Here is a 16,872-nt window from a genome sequence, read left to right as displayed (position 1 = left end):
AAGCCCAGTCTTCCAGCTTCAAGGCCAACATAATAATCCTAATGAATCAGGATATCTATCTTTGATTTTCCAGACAGCAGCAACTAGGGATAGCTCATCTATTGCCTGCCAAGATGTCCATGTATCCATAACACATACTTTCTCTATTGAAGTCCTTGTCCTTGTCATGTGGTTGAACCAGCATGTCTTCCATCATACATCTGACAACCTTCAGAACTATATCATAAAGATCATCAGTGTCAAAATACTATGAAGTGAAGGACATTGGTCAATAATAGATAGGTTTCAAATGATGTACCGGTAACTTGAATTTGAGTTATTTCCCTTGGCTGCCACAATAAGATAAGCTTTTGTTAATGACAGGGGTACATGAATATAATAACAGAATTAGACCATAAGGTTACTTTTAACCATTAACATCTGACTTGTCTGAAAAATTAACAACATAGGCAAACTTCAACAAACAACACATTGTCCATATTAGCTTTGAGGAGGAGTTTCTTGACAGCTACCATTCATTTTATTGTTGTCTCCTTTATCAATAATGTCCAAAAAGAAGGATTGGAGTTGTCTTTTGGTATATTCTTAAAATTTTCTGTAGAAATTCAAATATTGTTCAAACTTCCTATAGAAAAGGATAATTATTTCATATTAAAAAGATATGAATGTTGATTTTAGTGGTTGTGGCAGCTAAATATAAGAAATATGCTTCCAATCTATAATTAATTTGAATATTAAATCCAATGATATTCTTTGTCAAAGAAATTGTATTAAACTTTTTGTAAAAGCACTGCATTGATAAATGGTCCTCAACTTGAATCTTCAACAATGTTCTTCACAGTGAACGAAAAAAGAAGATATAAGGGAAATTATCAAACCTTGAAAAAAAAATTTTGAGAACGCTTGATTGATTTTTATATGACTGCAATTTTTTTTCCAATTTACAAGTGTATTTTTAAAAGAACAGAAAATTTGAAAGAAGAAAACTCGTTAAAAAATAGGTGTAACTGTTTTTGTCGACTAAATCTACTGCCCCCCTTTCATCTATAGAAGTCATTCTACTCAAGAAAAAGTCATAGAAAAAGATTTACGATCTGAAAAATCAGAAAAGGTATTTTCAAGGCAAAAGGTTATATACATGCATGTACAAGGGTGCACATGCTGATATGTCTAGCTGCTGTACTTAACATTGAATTTGTAATGTAATATGAAGATTTTACTTTCAGTTTTGGTTAATTTTAAACATCAATGATCAATATATATGAGGTCAAGGTCAGATGAACCCTGTCAGACAGACATGTATACCTTACAATCATGCCATGCAACACATATAGTTAACTTATGGTATCCAAGAAACAGACCTAATTACCAAAATTGAAAATTGACCAATGAAACAGGATCAAAAGGTCATGGTCAAAATTGGCACCATGCAATCATTCCATACACTAAATATAGTTGACCTATTGCTTGCAGTATCTAAAAACAAACATATCAATGAAAAGTCTTGATTGAATAATAAACCAACAAAATGAGGTCAAATCAGATTAACCATGCCTGGCAGAAATGTACACCTTACAATCCTTCCATAAACCAAACTATAGTTGATTGTTGCTTATTGTATCTGAGAAACAAACATCATGCTAACTTAAAATTGACAATGAAAAGTCTTGATTGACTAATAAACCATAAAAATGAGGTCAAGGTCAGGTTAACCCTGCCAAACATACATGTACACATTACAAACATTTCATACAATTTTTGTCTCGCCTTGACGGAGTCAAAAATCGAGACATAGGTATGCTGTTTCAGGTGTCGGCGGCGGCGGCGTCAACAATGTTTTAGTTTGTGATTAGGTCTAGTTTGTGGTGAACCACTAGTGGTAGGTCAATGATATTTGGTATGCAGTTGTATTAGCATGGGCACATTTCATTTCCATGGAGATTATTTGGCCCTGCCCCCTCAGTCATGGCCTATTGACTTTGAAACTTTGGCTTAGTTTAAATGTATTAGTTTGTGATTAGGTCAGTTTATGGGGAACCACTAGTGGTAGGTCAATGATATTTGGTATGCAGTTGTATAAGCATTGGCACATCTCATTTCCATGGAGATTATTTGGCCCCGCCCCTCAGTCATGGTCTATTGACTTTGAAACTTTGGCTTAGTTTACATGTATTAGTTTGTGATTAGGTCAGTTTAAGGGGAACTATTAGTGGCCGGCCAATGTTGATTGGTATGCAGTTGTATAAGCATTAGCACATCTCATTTCCATGGAGAATATTGAAGACACTCGCTGTGTTGAAGACCCATTGGTGGACTTCGGTTGTTTTCTGCTCTTTGGTTGGGTTGATGTCTCTTTGAAACATTCCCCATTTATATTCCCAATTTTAATAAGTATAGTAAGTTGACCTTTTGCTCATAGTATTTGGAAAACAGATAAAACAATGGATACTTAACATTGACTAATGAACCATGAAAATAAGGTCAGATACATTTTGCCACATAAACATATACACCTTTAGAACTACTCTGTTCACCAAAAACAGTTGACCTATTGCTTATAGTATCTGTCAAATAGACCAAATAAACAAAAATAACATTGACCAATGAACCATGAAATGAGGTAAAGGTCAGATGAAACCTATCAGTCAGACATGTACACCTTACAATAATTTCATACACCAAATACAGTGCCCTACAGCTTATAGTACTTTAGATAGGACTTGACCAAAACTTGATCACTATCAATCCATAAAATTAAAATTTGTTTTCAAGCAGTAGCTGAACCATGACAATAAGGTAAAGGACAATACACATATAACAAACGGGAACTTCGTAGCATAATATTTCTGCACAAAAGAAATGATCGAAGCATCCAGGCATCATGGCCAGGTCTTCTGTCTTCTCGGAAATATTTAGCTTTATACAAATACATTTTGTATTTGACGCTGTGTTGTAATCTATGTTTGGCATTCTGTCAATTTATAATATATATATTATGCTCCCCTCCCTGCAACATATATTTGTTGATTTAGAAAGTTCCTATAAAGCCAAATAAAACTAAAATGGTATAGGGGATGTCAGGATCAGAGCCATTTTTTTTTTCTAATTTATGTAAAGATTTATTATATGAGTAAGCATGATCACAGGAACAAACATATAGTTGCATTGAAAAGGTCATACCACAGCATGTAAGATTATATATGGTTTATTGTGCGGTTGTTTAATATCCAGTTTATACTAGTAAAACGATGTTAATGACGAAAACATGTGAATGGATATGAATATGATCAATAATTAATCAATAATTGGGTCACAATTATCAGTGATTCACATGAGACAATTAGCGAAATTGCCTGAAAAAATGCATATTTCAATGTTTTTTTTCGAAGAAACTATGAAATAAAAATCCAATACAAAATAGACGTAACGCCCCTATGAACATGATGAAATGTGTTCTTTCCAACTATATAAAGCTATAATATAATGCACCTTATTTTGAATTAGATATTATTTGCAGAAAATAGGGGGAAATCTCCGACTTTGGACACCAAAATAACATCTTAATAATATTAATGCAATCATGGAAATAAAAATTACCCATGCCACCCCATATCTTCAATGTCATATATGATCATATATTTTTTTTATTGATATCAAAAGGCAGTGATAAGAGGAGTTAAGTTAATAAGGATATTAGACCAATATTTAAACTGAGAAATGTGCAAAAAAAAAGCAATTTACGGGTTCATAAATATGATAGAGAAAAAATTCTAAATTTTAACTGAGAATACTTAAATATAGTTGGTAGTCTCAGCTTGGTTTCAAGTCCTATTAGGTATTGCAAAGGCACTTTTCTCTGAAAAAAGTCCTATATGATATACCTTATTTTTAAGCTGGTGTCTGTGAGGTTACTTGGTAGTCTCAGTGTAAGTCTACAATTATTCTATTGTCTTTTCATCTTTTAATTTGTACCTAACATATGTACTGTAGATCAACAGTTATATATATGTCAATATAAATCTAAGGTTCGTCCTTAACATGCATGAAATATTTGCCGCTGGACGTAATACAACAAACAATCAATAATTAAATCTACGGTCACTTCATGTCCTAATATATTTTCTCTTATGTTTCGTAATTTGTTTTCATTTATTTTGCCAGTTTCTATTTTTCTTTTCTTTTCCTTTTAATCTTAAGCTCGTCCGATTACCGTATTACGCAAAAAAAAAAAAAATTACTGAAAAAATGAAAATATCAGCTTATTATTAAAAACGTTGGATAAAGTGAAAAGCGAAGGTATGTCTCATAGGACTAACTAGCACTATGTGACACATAATGAGAATATTTCCAATGAATGTGAACTATATTTCGGTATTTTAAAAAAAAATCATAACCTTTCGGTAGTTCGCGATCGATTCAAAAATTTTCGCGCACCTGTCTTTCAAAGCTCTCTAATGATTGAGGCAGGAAAGCTGCAGAACGAAAACAATGTCAATGTTAACGTTGTGGAGACTTCACACTGCCCCACGGATATTCCGATCAGCATATGCAAACACATCTTTATATCACTCAGAAAATGGAATTTATGGGCATAGAAGGAAAGAACAATCACGTTTGTCAACCGAAAAAGGTACAAAATGTGTTTAAGTTTTCAAGGATACAATGTTTCTGAAACTGTTCGTTGATTGGTTAAAACTGGAGGTGTGTGATTTACAGTGTAAATCTGTGCAACCTGGGACTATTATATTAAGTTAGTCCTAGGTGCAATACAGGGGCTTATCCAGCCATTTTTGAAAGGGGGTTTTCAACCGATGATTACTATACTTCCCCATTCTAATGCATTGATCGTTATTAAAAAAAGGGGGGTTCCAACCCCATAACCCCCTCCCCTGGATCAGTGCTATATGATACTAATTTTTTGGTAGCCTGCATATGAACTAAATTAATTGGTTTAAAATAATGTTCAAAAGGATTGATATATAAATAAACATGATAAAGGCAACAGTATAGTATGTATACCTCTGTTCAAAAGTCATAATTTGATTGTGAGAAAACAAATCTGCAGTGGCAGATCCAGAACTTTTCATAAGGGGGGCCCACTGACTGACCTAAAGGGGGGGGGGGGGTCCGCTCCAGTCATCCAGCCCTAGCCCCCCCCCCCCCCCCCCCCCCCCCCCCCCTTGGATCCGCCTATAATCTGGGTTACTAACCAAAACTGAGGGAAACACATAAGCTACAAGAGAAAAACAACAAAACAACAGAAACTGAAGTGCAAAAAAACCAAACGCCAACATAGATATATATATATAAACAGACTTTTTGATGAATGAGAGTATAGAGAGCAGTTTACAGAATGATGGAGTGCAAAACATGTAAAAGTTTAAAGAATAACTGGAAAATTAAAGAATAGGCAATACTATTCTGCTTACAGAAATGAAAGAAGAGAAATTTTATATTAAATTAATTTTCATCAGGATTATACAGCATCTTGCATAATTTTTATTTTTAAAGGAAAATGCCTGAAGAATATAAGAATACAAAGTTAAAGGACCCCTTTTAGAAATGCATAAGTCATGTAAGTGTCCGTTTCATACAAATGCGCCCCCCCCCTTTTATCATATCATGTTATTCAAATGGTCTTACTTCTCAAAATTGTTACAACTTATTTCTATCTTTAAATACACTTCACCCTAACATTTTTTTTTATATAAAAATATACTGCATATAGATACCCTCCATTGCATATAGATACCCTCCATTGCATATAGATACCCTCCATTGCATATAGATACCCTCCATTGCATATAGATACCCTCCATTGCATATAGATACCCTCCATTGCATTTAGATACCCTCCATTGCATATAGATACCCTCCATTGCATATAGATACCCTCCATTGCATATAGATACCCTCCATTGCATTTAGATACCCTCCATTGCATTTAGATACCCTCCATTGCATATAGATACCCTCCATTGCATATAGATACCCTCCATTGCATTTAGATACCCTCCATTGCATTTAGATATTTGTTCTTTTAGGGAAAACAAATTTAATTGAAATTTGTCTACTTGAATACTCCACTTTTTTATTCTCGTCTTAAAAAATAAACAAAAATGCAGACTCTTTTACTTTTTTGTTTTAAAAAAACACCAAAAGATCTCTTACATGTCTTAAGATATGAATTGATGTGACTTTTATGTGTATTGCTTGTCTCAATCCTTTTCCATGAAAAATCTTTAAATTTGTAGTGACACAGAATGTTGTTACTAGTGAGAACTTCCAAGCTTACAGACTGACGGAAGCATACAGAAAACATGGGCATAAAAAGGCAACTTTGGATCCCTTAGGACTTCAACAACGATGGTTTGTATTTTCTTCTTATATAGATATCTAAAAAAATTGTTTCCCATTTAACAAGCTGACCGTCAACAAGAACAGTACTGTATACCATGCAGTTGAAAAACTATTTGGTAATAAATATTCCATTTTATGATTTCTACATAGTAAATGAATTACTTTTGTATGCACACAGGAAATGCATATGCGTGTGCATGACATTTTATTTTTAAACAAATTTTGATTTAAGAGTCAGATCAACATCAAAATGTTTTAGACCCTGTATATTTAATTGAGTGTTCATAGCATGAAGGAAACATAGGTTTATTTGGAAAGCAAGATGGAAGCTCTTCACTTTAATTTGCAGAAAATAAAAATTAAAAAACAACAAAATTATCTTACATTAATTTTAGTATAAATTAAAGAGAATTATTTGGTTCATGTATTTAGGTCTTTGTATGTTGCAAATTAATCAGAATGTTTCGTAAACCTGTTCAGTATTTTTCAGTGGTGCACCAGAAGTAGAATTATCAAATTATGGATTGTCTAAAGACTCAACGAATCAGTTTGATGTAAATGGAATTTTGAATAATGGTGCAACAAAACTGAACACAGCCCAGTTAATAGATACATTAGAGAGTATTTATTGTGGACCCATTGCTGTGGAATTTGATTATTTGCAGGTATGGATTTAGTTGAGAATTTTTATTTTGTGGTTCATAATTAGTTTGGTTGTCTATATTTATAAATAGGTCATAACATTATATATATAGATTATTTGAATGTGGCATTTTCTTTCTATTTTTAAAAATTGAAATCAGCATTCAGATTGTATAATAAACTAACATAAACAATGTTTAAATTTATTTTGTAACATTGTTATACCAGGTACAAGTTAACCAAAAGTTTGTGTGTCAATAATGAATATCTCTTCAAAATGGTAACATTATAATTATCATTCAATAAGTAAACATAACGTTCTTGTTATGTTAAAAGTTTTGCCATACAATGATAGGGTAATTGCATGAATATATGTGAATATTATCCCTAGTAAAATATTATTGGCACTGGCAAGGATGGTTAATATTATAATCTACTCAGGACAATATTCATCAATTTTTGTGCAAATACTAATTTTTACCGGTACCTACCGGTAGTTTTGTAAACAGTGTAAATATACCTAAATGATAGTTGACAAAAGAAACAACAATGTACTGTGGATTCATTATTATTCCTTGAATACCAATTTTCGTGCATTTTGTGGTCAGAGGGGAACCACAAATTTAAATGTTCAACGAATTACTAATTTTCTATAGGACTGTATGCAGACTTTTGCAAAACCAGGAAATTAAATATCCACGAAAATGCAAGTTTTCTTCAATCCACGAAAATTGGTACCCACGAAAATAAATGAATCCACAGTAATCTATTTTGCTTCTTAATCTATGGCCAAAAACCATGAAAGTATGTTGCATGATTACATGGCTTCCTTATAATAACAAAACACTTGGTGTTTTTACATATTTTTTTTTCTAGACAGAAGAAAGAGAATGGTTTGCTCATACATTTGAATCTCAGAGAAAATCATTGATACCTGATGAGAGGAAAGCAGACTTGGCCAAATTAATGTTAAAATGTCAGGTTCGTATCTTATACAAAAAGAAATGACTTTTGTGAAGACACTTTTACCATATTTCTCACTATTGTCAAGTAACACTTTAAAGAATATAATATTATCCTAGCCTATCCCAGAAAGATATACATGTACAAGCAAAAAATCCTTCCAGAATTTGCATTATGGAAATAGGAAGTCCAATTCTTATGGATGTTAAATAGAAATAATTGATAGTTACTTAATATTGAGTGGCAAATATTACATGCCTTTTTAAGGATTTATTCAAATAAGATACTGGTCTTATAGTAATACTAGATAACACTTAACTTCTCAATGTCAGAAAAGTTTCTCTTACAAAAATGGAGTCCTCCCAAAGGATTCGTTTTTCTCAGAAGCAAATCAACCTTTTTTGGGAGACTCTGTGCTTTGAGACACAGTCACTATAAAAAAATATTGAATCTACGGACCAAGACTTGGGGCAGCAAGTTCTGTCTTGAATTGAAATAGATCCATTATCAAGTAGATAAATAATGCACCATTAGTGTGCTTATTCTTTTTTCTTCACATAATGGACTCTGTTTAAACTGGAAACCTGTCTTGAATAAACCCCTTCTTCTTTGATTGTAAACTGAATCCCTGTCTTATAACATGTTTAATTGTATACCTCCCTGTCAGGATTTAGGGGTTTGTATAGAATTCAATGTCTGATTAAAAGAACAAAAAGAATCAAACTAATTGGTCTTCTAATTCAAATGTTAATTACTGCATGTAAATTCTGAAGTTATTGCAATGTTTTTATCAATGCGAACAATATGACTGGGTGAGTCTTGCAATAATAGAAACTCGCATTCTGGTATCTGATACATATATCTGTATGAAGCTTTTTCTGAAATATCAACAATTAATAACTCATGTTTATTCAATCTGCAAAAGTGGTAATAATTAATGCACACAATAATTTCTGAATTTACAGTAGGAAAGGAATAGAAATATTGCATTTTTACTAAACTTTTCAGGCTTTTGACCACTTCCTTGCCAATAAGTTTACTACAGTAAAGAGATATGGTGGAGAAGGAGGAGAAAGTATGATGGCTATTTTTGATGAGATATTCTCTCATAGTGCACAAGGTAAATTCTCACAACAGGTTTGGTTCATTTGTTTTCGCTCACAATTGAATCAAAACATGACATTTGATTAAATGTATTTATATAAATCAACACTTAAGGTAGATAGGGGTCTAAATTATAATCCATATATTTTTTTGATAATTTGCCAAAATGTAGTTCATATCATGCTTTTTTCAAAAATATAATAAAAGGTATGGGTCACTAGGCTTTTTTTTCAAGCTACAGGTTGTGCAAAATTGTCAGATTTTGTATGGATTATGCATGAAAAATCCAATTTTGTGTGATAGAATTTTAAGATAAAATATGAGAAGATAGCTTGTATAATGTGCTTTTTGAAAATAAAAATGAAAATTAGGGTCACAGGCCTTGTTTTCTTGCTACAAAACAAAACAGGTAAATTCCATCACATATTCCTTTATAAAAGTTACATTATCTGAGTTATCTCCCCTTATATGGCAAAGTTGAAAAAAACTTTAATCAAACAAAAATATTCTGTATTTGTAAAAACAGTTATCAGAATAAGATAAAACACACAATTTTCTTTATTTAGATGAACATTATACGTTCCTCTCAAAATTTACACATTTCATTAATGATCTAAGCCGATTGTTTTCTGCTTTTTAACAAACAAAGTTGGCGGAAGACACCGATTTACCTTAATGTTGCATATTTATACTGCCAGCACTGATGTTTGTCAGATAACCGGTGTTCATGTTATACATTAGACAGAGATGCTGATCAATTTATGGCTAAATTAGACAAAGTGTTTTTTTTTAAGAAAGAAACAAGTTTATTACACTTTTCCCATAGCTTATGATAATAATAATAATAATAATAATAGATAATAATAATAATAATAATAATAATAATAATAATAATAATAATAATTCTTTATTTAAAGAGGGTTACACAGTTAGCTATAAAACTAATCTTCCCTGAGGCCCTCATGAAATACAATGAAATATAACAAACAATTACAAAATATCAAACAAACACACATATATGAAAAAATGAAATAAAAAATTGTTATGAAATATACAACTTTTCAAAACAGGTAAAAATTACAAATTCATATAGTATTGGCATCATTCAAATGACCTCAACAATATCTTAAGTTTGAGTAAGTGTGTGAAAATTATTATACATATAAAATTACACAGCTTCTTAATGTTCCAACAAGTAATTTTTGTTGAGCTTGCGACTTTTGTCTCAGAAAGCTCGACATAGGGATAGTGATCCGGCGGCGGCGGCGTTAGCTAACTTCTTAAAAGCTTTATATTTTAGAAGGTGGAAGGTCTGGATGCTTCATACTTTGTATATGGATGCCTCATGTTACGAAGTTTCCGTCAGTCACATGTCCAATGTCCTTGACCTCATTTTCATGGTTCAGTGACTACTTGAAAAAAAAGTTAAGATTTTTTGTAATGATAGATTCTCTCTTATTACAAGTAATAGGATAACTATATTTGGTATGTGCGTACCTTGCAAGGTCCTCATGCCCGTCAGACAGTTTTCACTTGACCTCGACCTCATTTCATGGATCAGTGAACAAGGTTAAGTTTTCGTGGTCAAGTCCATATCTCAGATACTATAAGCAATAGGTCTAGTATATTCGGTGTATGGAAGGACTGTAAGGTGTACATGTCCAACTGGCAGGTGTCATCTGACCTTGACCTCATTTTCATGGTTCAGTGGTTATAGTTAAGTTTTTGTGTTTTGGTCTGTTTTTCTTATACTGTATGCCATAGGTCTACTATATTTGGTGTATGGAATGATTGTAAGGTGTACATGCCTAGCGGGCAGGTTTCATCTGACCTTGACCTCAGTTTCAAGGTTCAGTGGTCAAAGTTAAGTTTTTGAGTTTTGGTCTTTTTTTCTAATACTATATGCAATAGTTCAACTATATTTGGTATGTGCGTACCTTGCAAGGTCCTCATGCCCGTCAGACAGTTTTCACTTGACCTTGACCTCATTTCATGGATCAGTGAACAAGGTTAAGTTTTGGTGGTCAAGTCCATATCTCAGAAACTATAAGCTATAGGTCTAGTATATTTGGTGTATGGAAGGACTGTAAGGTGTACATGTCCAACTGGCAGGTGTCATCTGACCTTGACCTCATTTTCATGGTTCAGTGGTTATAGTTAAGTTTTTGTGTTTTGGTCTGTTTTTCTTATACTGTATTCCATAGGTCTACTATATTTGGTGTATGGAATGATTGTAAGGTGTACATGTCTAGCGGGCAGGTGTCATCTGACCTTGACCTCATTTTCATGGTTCATTGTTCAGTGTTAAGTTTTTGTGTTTTGGTCTGTTTTTCTTAAATTATAAGCAATAGGTCAACTATATTTGTTGTATGGAAGAATTGTTAGCTGTACATGCCTGCCTAGCATGGTTCATCTGACCTTGACCTCATTTTCATGGTTCATTGGTCAATGTTAAGGTTACTTGGTTAATGTTAAGTTTATGTGACAGTTGTAATAAAGCTTTATATTTAGGACTATCAACATTATATCAATGATTAGTAAAGAAGGCGAGACATTTCAGCGTGTGCACTCTTGTTTAAATCTTTTTTGATGAGCTTGTACTTGAGGTTGATTTTTTCAGGGATGTTGGTAAGTTATTCCATAAAATAGATCCTGAATATATAAAAGATTTCTTATACAGCTCTGTTTTGGCTTTTGGAACTTGTAAATTTTTGCAAGACACATTCCTCAAACAATATTGGTTTATTTCTGGCATTTCTTTAAATTTTTCAGTGAGATATACAGGGGCTTCATTCTTAAGGCATTTCTGCATCAAAACAGATTTGTGGCATGAGATTCTGTTCTCTACTGTCATCCACCCAAGCTGTTTAAACAGTGGAGCTGATGATGAAAGTGGATCAGCATCTAAAATAAGTCTTGCAGCCCTTTTCTGCAATTTTATTATTCTGACTAGCTCATTTTTAGCACAACCACTCCAAATAATACAACAATAATCTATCAGTGGGATATATCAGTATATATATGTAATAAATTGCTCTTATATATGATTTCTATGATTACACAGACTGAAATACAAATTTGATATTATAAACTTGCACCATTAGTTAAGATGAGTCTAACATAAAAAATGTAAAGCAGATTAATGTCATTCATTCAGCATTTGACGCTTCTTTAATGTAGTCTTCCATACAAGTGCTTATGCTATATATATGGTTACATTAGTTGTATGCACTGTTTTTTTTCAGATGACATATCACATATTGTTATGTGTATGCCTCACAGAGGGAGACTGAATTTTCTTACCTGCACGTTGAAGTTCCCACCTGTAATCATGTTTCAAAAGGTAAAATATATTAATTAATGGTAATACAAGGTATTAATATCTAAAAATTTCAGTTCCCATGATTTTATTGGTATATTGATGTAAGTAATCTAAGAAATTGATATATAGATTTTACCACTGCATCGAGTGTGATATGATATTTATCCACTAGAGACAGTTTAATTTTCATATTTAAAACGCGAGGATTGCCGATGGAATCTGTTTCTCTAATTATTTTTAGGCGAAATGCAGACAATCTTAATCCTTACATTCGAATCATCTGCAAAAAGATGTGTTTTTTCTATGTGACATCATCAGACATTGTTTGCTTTTTTTCATGACGTCACAATAGGAAATTCAGAGGAAAGCAAGAACATTTGACGTCATAAATTGAATTTTAACCAATGAAGAACTGAGATCAAATGAACCACAAGTTGATTAAATAAAAATAATCAACAGGTCAGGAAAAGGATAAATCGGGGAAGAATTCGAGAAATAAATTTATAAAATTTAATACAACTAGTGTGTATCCATTAATGTTTGTTGGATACCAATTTTTTGTTGATTTCATGGGTAGAAGAAAACCACAAATTTAGATACTGGCCGGAATACAAATTTAAGATACTTTTATAGACACAAATGATGAAACCCCAAAATTATGTACCCTAGAAAGAGCCTTTTTCTCTCCATCCACAAAAATTGATACCAATGAAAATAAATGAATCCACATTTACAGTTTTCAATTTAAATTTTTATTCCCCTGCCGCTGCAGAGGGGGCTTTAAGTGTCCGTCTGTATGTCTGTACATCCCAAAATTAGTTTCTGTTCTCTAACTTTAGTTTGCCTCAACCAAATGTTATAAAAATTATAAACAATGCTTATTACCACAAAACACAGATCAAATTTTAATTTGTGTTGCGTCAGTTTTACTGTTCTTGCGTTATGTGCCTTTTTAACGTTATATGCAAGCGGGGCATCATCTGTGTCCCATGGACACATTCTCCATTTATTTTTTAACTGTCATCAACAATTGATTAGTTCTTTGAGGACTTGTTTACTTAGATGCTTCATATAAAGTTATCTGTATATTTTTTCTAGATGAAAGGAAAATCAGAACTGCCACCTGGTGCTAAAGGAACTGGTGATGTATTATCTCATCTTTGTAAGTATTAACACCATCAACTACCCATCAGCTAAACAAATATATCGGCTATTGTAATATTATTTCAAAACAAAAAACCTTCCCTTTATTAATGTAAAATTTATCGTGTAATCGAATATCAAATATAAGAATGTATCAGGAAATCAGATAGGAATTCATGATAATTTTGTCAAAACCATGCGCTATCGGATATTTTCAATGTATTTCTGACAGGAAATGGACCTGCAAGTTACACAATTACAATCTTGCAGACAAGGGAAATAAAAAGAACTATTGCAACTTAAATTGTTGTCTTTATTCATTGTCTTCCTTTGTTATGTGAATTAGATGCCCTTTAGTTCACATGGTGTGAATTCATCTATAAATACAAGTGCAGTACATTGGGAGAATTTTCATAGAAAGGATATCCATGTTTCTTTTTTAAACTTTACGTGATTGTAGGCTTTGTTTCTTAGTAGATACATCAGAAGATATCCAATATCATGGAAAGGATATTCATGTTTCTTTTTTAAACTTTACATGACTGTAGACTTGTTTCTTTGTAGATACATCAGAAGATATCCAATATAAAGGAAAGGATATCCATGTTTCACTTATAAACTTAACATGACTGTAGATTTGATTCTTTGTAGATACATCAGAAGATATCCAATATCATGGAAAGGATATCCATATTTCACTTATAAACTTAACATGGCTGTAGACTTGTTTCTTTGTAGATACATCAGAAGATATCCAATATCATGGAAAGGATATCCTATAAACTTAACATAACTGTAGACTTGTTTATTTGTAGATACATCAGAAGATATCCAATATCATGGAAAGGATATCCATGTTTCACTTATAAACTTTACATGACTGTAGACTTGTTTCTTTGTAGATACATCAGAAGATATCCAATATCATGGAAAGGATATCCATGTTTCACTTATAAACTTTACATGACTGTAGACTTGTTTCTTTGTAGATACATCAGAAGATATCCAATATCATGGAAAGGATATCCTATAAACTTAACATAACTGTAGACTTGTTTATTTGTAGATACATCAGAAGATATCCAATATCATGGAAAGGATATTCATGTTTCACTTATAAACTTAACATGACTGTAGACTTGATTCTTTGTAGATACATCAGAAGATATCCAATGTCATGGAAAGGATATCCATGTTTCACTTATAAACTTAACATGACTGTAGACTTGTTTCTTTGTAGATACATCAGAAGATATCCAATATCATGGAAAGGATATCCTATAAACTTAACATAACTGTAGACTTGTTTATTTGTAGATACATCAGAAGATATCCAATATCATGGAAAGGATATTCATGTTTCACTTATAAACTTAACATGACTGTAGACTTGTTTCTTTGTAGATACATCAGAAGATATCCAATATCATGGAAAGGATATCCTATAAACTTAACATAACTGTAGACTTGATTCTTTGTAGATACATCAGAAGATATCCAATATCATGGAAAGGATAACCTATAAACTTAACATAACTGTAGACTTGTTTATTTGTAGATACATCAGAAGATATCCAATATCATGGAAAGGATATCCATGTTTCACTTATAAACTTAACATGACTGTAGACTTGTTTCTTTGTAGATACATCAGAAGATATCCAATATAAAGGAAAGGATATCCATGTTTCACTTATAAACTTAACATGACTGTAGACTTGATTCTTTGTAGATACATCAGAAGATATCCAATATCATGGAAAGGATATCCATGTTTCACTTATAAACTTAACATGACTGTAGACTTGTTTCTTTGTAGATACATCAGAAGATATCCAATATCATGGAAAGGATATCCTATAAACTTAACATAACTGTAGACTTGTTTATTTGTAGATACATCAGAAGATATCCAATATCATGGAAAGGATATTCATGTTTCACTTATAAACTTAACATGACTGTAGACTTGTTTCTTTGTAGATACATCAGAAGATATCCAATATCATGGAAAGGATATCCTATAAACTTAACATAACTGTAGACTTGATTCTTTGTAGATACATCAGAAGATATCCAATATCATGGAAAGGATAACCTATAAACTTAACATAACTGTAGACTTGTTTATTTGTAGATACATCAGAAGATATCCAATATCATGGAAAGGATATCCATGTTTCACTTATAAACTTTACATGACTGTAGACTTGTTTCTTTGTAGATACATCAGAAGATATCCAATATCATGGAAAGGATATCCATGTTTCACTTATAAACTTAACATGACTGTAGACTTGATTCTTTGTAGATACATCAGAAGATATCCAATATCATGGAAAGGATATCCATGTTTCACTTATAAACTTAACATGACTGTAGACTTGTTTCTTTGTAGATACATCAGAAGATATCCAATATCATGGAAAGGATATTCATGTTTCACTTATAAACTTTACATGACTGTAGACTTGTTTCTTTGTAGATACATCAGAAGATATCCAATATAAAGGAAAGGATATCCATGTTTCACTTATAAACTTAACATGACTGTAGACTTGATTCTTTGTAGGTACATCAGAAGATATCCAATAACACGGAAAGGATATCCTATAAACTTAACATAACTGTAGACTTGTTTATTTGTAGATACATCAGAAGATATCCAATATCATGGAAAGGATATTCATGTTTCACTTATAAACTTTACATGACTGTAGACTTGTTTCTTTGTAGATACATCAGAAGATATCCAATATAAAGGAAAGGATATCCATGTTTCACTTATAAACTTAACATGACTGTAGACTTGATTCTTTGTAGATACATCAGAAGATATCCAATATCATGGAAAGGATATCCATGTTTCACTTATAAACTTAACATGACTGTAGACTTGTTTCTTTGTAGATACATCAGAAGATATCCAATATCATGGAAAGGATATCCTATAAACTTAACATAACTGTAGACTTGTTTATTTGTAGATACATCAGAAGATATCCAATATCATAGAAAGGATATCCATGTTTCACTTATAAACTTTACATGACTGTAGACTTGTTTCTTTGTAGATACATCCGAAGATATCCAATATCATGGAAAGGATATCCATGTTTCACTTATAAACTTTACATGACTGTAGACTTGTTTCTTTGTAGATACATCAGAAGATATCCAATAATATGGAAAGGATATCCATGTTTCACTTATAAACTTAACATGACTGTAGACTTGATTCTTTGTAGATACATCAGAAGATATCCAATATCATGGAAAGGATATCCATGTTTCACTTATAAACTTAACATGACTGTAGACTTGTTTCTTTGTAGATA

General features: G+C 32.0%; 1 protein-coding gene across 3 annotated transcripts in view; it reads left to right on the top strand.

Annotated features, from left to right (window-relative positions):
- The first annotated feature begins 4,473 nt into the window (after positions 1 to 4,473).
- Positions 4,474 to 16,872, top strand: part of LOC127699108 (2-oxoadipate dehydrogenase complex component E1-like) — a 170,699-nt gene continuing 158,300 nt past the window's right edge. For all 3 annotated transcript variants that reach the window (XM_052202848.1, XM_052202847.1, XM_052202846.1), the window contains exons 1-7: positions 4,474 to 4,630; positions 6,255 to 6,369; positions 6,851 to 7,025; positions 7,879 to 7,983; positions 8,974 to 9,085; positions 12,315 to 12,412; positions 13,490 to 13,553. In XM_052202848.1, coding sequence (XP_052058808.1) covers positions 4,489 to 4,630; positions 6,255 to 6,369; positions 6,851 to 7,025; positions 7,879 to 7,983; positions 8,974 to 9,085; positions 12,315 to 12,412; positions 13,490 to 13,553 — 811 coding nt within the window. In that variant the 5' untranslated portion in view covers positions 4,474 to 4,488. The remainder of the gene's footprint in view (positions 4,631 to 6,254; positions 6,370 to 6,850; positions 7,026 to 7,878; positions 7,984 to 8,973; positions 9,086 to 12,314; positions 12,413 to 13,489; positions 13,554 to 16,872) is intronic.

This window comes from Mytilus californianus, unplaced genomic scaffold (assembly GCF_021869535.1).
Source record: "Mytilus californianus isolate M0D057914Y unplaced genomic scaffold, xbMytCali1.0.p SCAF_4, whole genome shotgun sequence".
Lineage (NCBI taxonomy): Eukaryota > Metazoa > Mollusca > Bivalvia > Mytilida > Mytilidae > Mytilus > Mytilus californianus.
This window is presented reverse-complemented; position numbering and strand designations above follow the sequence as displayed.